At 36.4% G+C, this 6,073-nt stretch overlaps 1 protein-coding gene across 1 annotated transcript; it reads left to right on the forward strand.

The window, feature by feature from the left end:
- Positions 1–4,542: 4,542 nt before the first annotated feature.
- Positions 4,543–5,492, forward strand: LOC106942052 (T-cell surface glycoprotein CD3 epsilon chain-like; the record flags this gene model as incomplete). Its single annotated transcript, XM_015025233.1, has 4 exons — positions 4,543–4,722; positions 4,946–5,137; positions 5,211–5,354; positions 5,449–5,492. Coding segments are annotated over exons 1-4 (444 nt in total), but the record flags the coding sequence as incomplete, so codon positions are not given.
- Positions 5,493–6,073: the final 581 nt, after the last annotated feature.

The following is a 6,073-nucleotide window of genomic DNA, read 5'->3' on the forward strand; positions in this document are numbered from 1 at the left end:
TAACATAAAGCTCATCACAAATAATAATAAAAAATAAATAAATAAAAATCAGTTACTTGTTGGTGTGTTACTGAATCGTCCAGGTTTTGTTTTGTGGCATTTAATGTGCCAGGGTGATGTACTTGGATTGATTTTTCATTAAAAAAAAAGTTAAATAATATTTAGTCTTGTTTACAAAAAATACCACAGAGCTTCATTTATGTTTAATTCCCTTGCTCATAAAAAAAAATTAATAAATAAGAATTTGCCTCCAAAACAATAGAAGAGAATGTTTGTCACAACTTATTTTGAAAAGCATAACTTTGCATCGTTTAGCCACAGGGGGGCAGAGAAGCACCACGTTATCCATTAACTTTCATCAAGCCTGCCCATGATTTTACTGTTGAAGTTTAAATACTCTAAATAAATAAATAAAAAAATCATCTGTATCTGAAGTTAAATCAGAAATTTATCTTAGTTCAGGGCAATGAAAGTAACTATAATTGTTTCTATTTGCTAATTGTCATTTTAATTAAAGGGTGGGTCAGATATTTATTTACTAAGCTCTTTAAAAGCAGATTGGGAAAGTTCAGACAATTAAGTCATGGCTTTTGAGACCTCTGAGAAATTAAATGACACATCTGAGATAATTGGAGTTACACGTGTGGATGTGTTTCAAGACCACACCTGGAGCTGTCATGGAGGGTGCAGGAACGGGAGTAGGACCAAAGTGCAGACAGGAGAACGGAATGTTCATGAGCCATGGTTTAATTAAATAAGTCCAAATATACTTACAAAAGCTGGAAACGCAGAACTGGTGACAGAGTGTTTCCAACCCTGGTCCTCAACACACACCGCCCTACACGCTTTAGCCATTCCCCTGCTTCAAGCACACATAATTTCAACTGAAGATTGAATAACAGGCTTTCGTGGAACTGCAGTCATCTGAATCAAGGGTCTTAAATCAGGGAAACATCTAAAACATGAACCACAGTTTGTCTTGAGTTCCAGGGTTGGGAAACACTGAGCAACAGTGGCATGGCGCATCCAGAGCAAAGGGAAAGAACCAGCGGCAAGCAATGAGTCCATGAGGCAGAAATACTGAGTCAGAGAGAAACTGACTGGTGCTGGGAAGGTAGCAAATGAGGCTAGATGAGATAAATGATTAGTAGCTGGGGAAGGGGAGAAGAAGAAGACAAAGAAGAAGAAGAAGAAGAAGAAGAAGAAGAAGAAGAAGAAGAAGAAGAAGAAGAAGAAGAAGAAGAAGAAGAAACGTTAAAGTGACTAAGGCAAAACAAAGATGAAACTAAACAAACAAAATAAGAGAAATAATTACCAAATCTAACAAAATTAATCCAAGAGAAACTAAACTAAGAAATAATAAACTAGAATCAGATAACACTAAAACACATGCATGTCCAAACGTAAAGAAATACAATGAAAATAAGAAATCTATACAAGAAATCGATACAAGAAAACAACAAAGAAAGAAGTCCACTAATAGGAGGAAAATGACAGGAACTCACTGTTCCCTTGTTTGACATGACTGGAAAGTGCAGAGAAGTCACTGGAAACAATTTTCAGACATTTGAAGGTGCCGCATTCATCTGCTAAAACAATTATATGCAAGTATAGAAATGATGGGACTTTCCAACAATCATACCACTCAGGAAGGAGACTGATTCTGTGTCCCACAGATGAACGCTTTTTGGTCCAAAATGTACCGATAGACCCCAGAACAGAAGCCAAAGACCTTGCAAAGATTCTGCCTTGAAGGGTCATTATTCACAGTAAAATGTTCCTTGAACAGACATGAGCTGAAAGCCATTACTCCAAAAGAAACACAGGAAAGCCTTAACGACCATCGTCACATTTGAATCAAAAAGAGGGAACACTTGTAAACCTGGGAAGATCATGCCAGCTGTGAAGTATGGAGGTGGCAGCCTCATTTTGTTTTGCTGCCAGAGGAACTGGTGCACTTCTTAGAATTGATGGCACCATGAACAAAGAACAATATCCAAAGACATCAACCAGGAAGTTAAAGCTTAGAAAAAAGTTGTTTTCTAAATGAACTGTAACCCCAAGCATACAGCAGTTACTAGATCCTACATGAACTCTTAAAATGATCGGAAAGCTTACTGTATGTCTAAAATCTGCTAGATTAAAAACTGACTTTGTGGGTTATTTTGTCAGCTGCTTCCTGGTCAAATGTGGACAGCAGGGTTGGATTACAGGTGTGACTCCATGCATACTGGGTTAGGCTGTCAATCACAACATAGGTCTTTGTCACAAATGTTACACCAATTCATTTACAGCACCTTTAATAGCAAATAGTCAAATTTACATAACAAAATGCATTTCACTGTAACATAAATAGTCAATTTATTTCTCTTTAGTTATGATAAAAACATTATGTCAAAATGTAAATTAGTGCATTTCTACTATTGCCTAAATTGGATATAACACACATTGTAATTTTGACAATCAAAAATTAATAGCAAATGCTTTTTTTTTTTTTTTTACAGCTTTTCTTGGAATGGAAAGTAGTGGGTGTTATAAAGTAATCTTTAAGGAGGAGGATACAACAGCTGGATAGCTCCAGCGGAGTAAAGTAAGCTGAACACAATGCAATAGAGGTGTGGCAGCAAGAACGTGTCAGCTCCACATGAAGAAGAATACACAAGGCAGCACAGACAAAGGAGCAACCGAAAGCCTAAAAATAAAAATTGGCTGCGAAAGTAAATGTCAAGATGCATGAAAGCTTTTGTAATTATTCGCAGGCTGGGTGTGAGGGCAGAAAGCAAAGAGAACGGAAACAGACCAGAGAGCAGAAACAGGAAATGTGACAAGAGCTATTAAAGACAAAACCAAAATGATTGTTATCAAAACCCAAAGCGATAAACAAAATGAGACAAAGACTACGCTCACTAACCAGGGAGAAATTTACAGTAAACGACATCAGACCCAAAACGCGAAGAAGAAAAAAAGAGACGCAGAAAGCAGAACCTACTAACCTCTGATAGATATGTTTGCTAAACCATTAGCTTTTCTATTTCTCTGCATGAGGGAAGAACACTGATGCCAGTTAACCGCTGTCGGCTCTGGCAGGCAGGAGCTCATCAACCCATCATGCACTGGTAAAATAATGGACATTAAAGCCAGAATATTCTCTCTGTTTTGAGAGTTATTAATACTATAAATCACCAATTTATATTTAATGTATGTTGCACAGAAATACACTATGACATCAAGTCAATCTATTGTTTGTTCATTGTGAACCTAACAGCATGCAACAACGCAGAAGAGCTTTTCTCTTATATCACACGTATACAAGCTTCTTTTTCCAAAATCCTTCAATAAGAAAATGCTGAAAATTATTATAAATACACTATTCAATGCAATCTGTGAGTGAATATTTTTTTTACATAAAAAATGAACAGCATATGAAGGTTCCAAACATGAATTTTCATAGCCGGAGCTGAAACACCTCTTGAAACCTTGACTTTGACTTGCTGGTAGGATTAACAGCATCACCCAAACACAGCCGGCGTCTCAGACAATATAACTCTGTGCTGTTAAAATGGAGCCGGTTGCTTCTACTGTCACCACATGCTTGTTCATTACAATGGATCGCTGCAAAGTCACCTCAATGTGGCCTTCTTCAAATAAACTCCGGCTGACCAAAATTGTCATTGTCAATTGTCATTATATTGTATTTTTCTTTATAATCATATAATTTCTTTATGAATGAAATTGACCAGGTTTTTTTTCTTGTACACGTAAAATTATATGACAATCATTTTGAAGTGCTAGATAAATAAACAGAATAGTATTCAGTTGGGCAACATTAACGTTTGGACACTATGAGCATTTAAAGTGTGGAGACCAACACTGGAGACAGTGACCCAATAGATTGCAGTGGAGTAATATAAGGGGTGCCAGTGCTGCCAAAATTTCTACCGTGAACCATAAAATTCGGTGTTGTGTTGGTTTAAGGGTCCAGAACATAATCCCTTAGGATAAAAGACACCAAATAACATTCTGTCATAATGAAAGATAAAATACAATAAACTCTTCTAATGATCCAATGCATCAGTTGTCTCCATCATGTTGGAGACAACTGATGGATTGTCTCCAACAGGTGGGTGAAATCTTGCTCTCTTACTTTTTTATGTATTCTTTCATTAAAATATCATCATGCAATACTTCTAGCACAGCTGCTGTAGATAATAGTGAGCATTACTTTGTAATTGTGGTGGATAGGGTCTTGAATTTTTCTGGGAAAACTTGTTTTCATATTCAAATTGTCTATTTGAACACATGATTCTCATCTAGAGTTTCCACTGTATAATTTGCCTAAATCTGTTATTTTGTTATTCCTGCTTCTTATCTATGTTTTTTTTTTTTTTTTTTTTTTAGCTGGAATAAATCAGGAATCTAAATGTTTTTTTCTACAAGCTCCACTTCAGCTTGACTTCAATGAACAGTGAAATCCTCTTGAAAAAACGCACACTTCCTGTAGAGCTAAATGTGTGTGTCTTTCGTGAGTTTATTAGTGTGCACAAGTGAGAGAGCACAGAGAGAGAGAGAGTCTCAGTCTGTCATTAACCAGGCTCCTGAGTTTAATTCAGACTTCACAGATTTGATCCAAACTCCAGACGGATAAAGAAACTCGCAGGATGGGTGTCCAGGTCATGTTCGTCGTCCTTTGCATGTTTTTAGCCACGGTGGAGTCTCTAAAAGGTAAGCACCCACCAGTTCTGCGACATCTTTATTTTTACCGTGAAGTTGAAATATTTAATTGTCTGGAGGTTGGACAAATACATATTTCAGCTCTAAATATACTGTTTGCCATAAGCAAACCCTTTAGTGTCTTTGATCGATCAAAGTTTTAACAGAAATTTATATAAACATTATGGACTTAAATAATTACAAATGTATTTATAAACTGTGTTTGTGGTTGAAGGAGGAGTCTCATTCTGGAGAGACAAAGTTACTCTGACCTGTCCAGGAAACGGAACATGGACGAATATAAGAGATAAAGAAAATCCTTTTGGACCTGTTGAAACTCATGAATTCAAATTTAAAGGCCAGGCCCAATATTATTGTGAATATGGAGAGGAAAAAATAAAATACAGCTTCTTCGTAAAAGGGAAGGGTAAGTAAAACCAGATTTCATTGTAAGGCCTTTGTGCTCATACAGTGTTCAACTGATCACTTTTCTTCTCCAGCCTGTGAAAACTGCTTTGAGGTGAACGGATTCCTCTTCATGCTGGTGATTCTCGTGGATGTGATCGGGACTGCCGTGTTGATGAGGATAATCTATGTTTACACCAAGAAGAAACACCCGAATGTACCGATTCAACCCCCACGAGGTAGGAATGAACAGATCTTATCCCAATATCTGGGCCCCAAGTACTCATGAAGTCCTTGGAATTAATTCATATTTATTATCTTTATTTCTTTAAGCACGTAGAACCCGGCCTCAAGGAGACCAGTCTTCTGCCTATGAGGTGGGTATTATCAGGAACTGTGTTACAAAAAGAATGTTTGATCTGGCATTTGTTACCTTCAACAACTTTTCCCTTCCTCTTGAACTAAAAGAAGCGCCATAAGTTATATGACCTAATCAAAGACTACAATCTAAATCTTTTTGGTACAAGGAAAAATATCTATATTTTCCTATCAAAGAGAGATAGAAGCCTCCAGCATCAAAAAGGTGCATATGTGAGACTAATCCAAGATCATAGTTACTGAAATAATGTCAGCGCTGCTAGAAACACACTTTGTTGTTTGGTGTTTGATGAGATAATTTTTATTAACTCTTTACTGACTCTACATGTTATTTAAAGATGCGGCTACAATGAAAATAATAATAATAAAAAATGTTTAGTCTGTCTTCTTCAAGGTATAGTTTGTATAAACAAAATTATGTGAAGTACGTATAAAAATCTTCCATTCAGCAGAAAGCAAACAGATTGTTTAGAAAGTAGAAAATTTTTGATAAATGAGCTGAGTCAGCACCAAGCACACAGATTTTATAATGGCAGAAGAATTTATTTCTGTTGACACCAAATTGTTTTGCATTAAATTA

Source organism: Poecilia latipinna, unplaced genomic scaffold (genome assembly GCF_001443285.1).
Source record: "Poecilia latipinna isolate Pla-1442-1.1 unplaced genomic scaffold, P_latipinna-1.0 Scaffold4010, whole genome shotgun sequence".
NCBI lineage: Eukaryota > Metazoa > Chordata > Actinopteri > Cyprinodontiformes > Poeciliidae > Poecilia > Poecilia latipinna.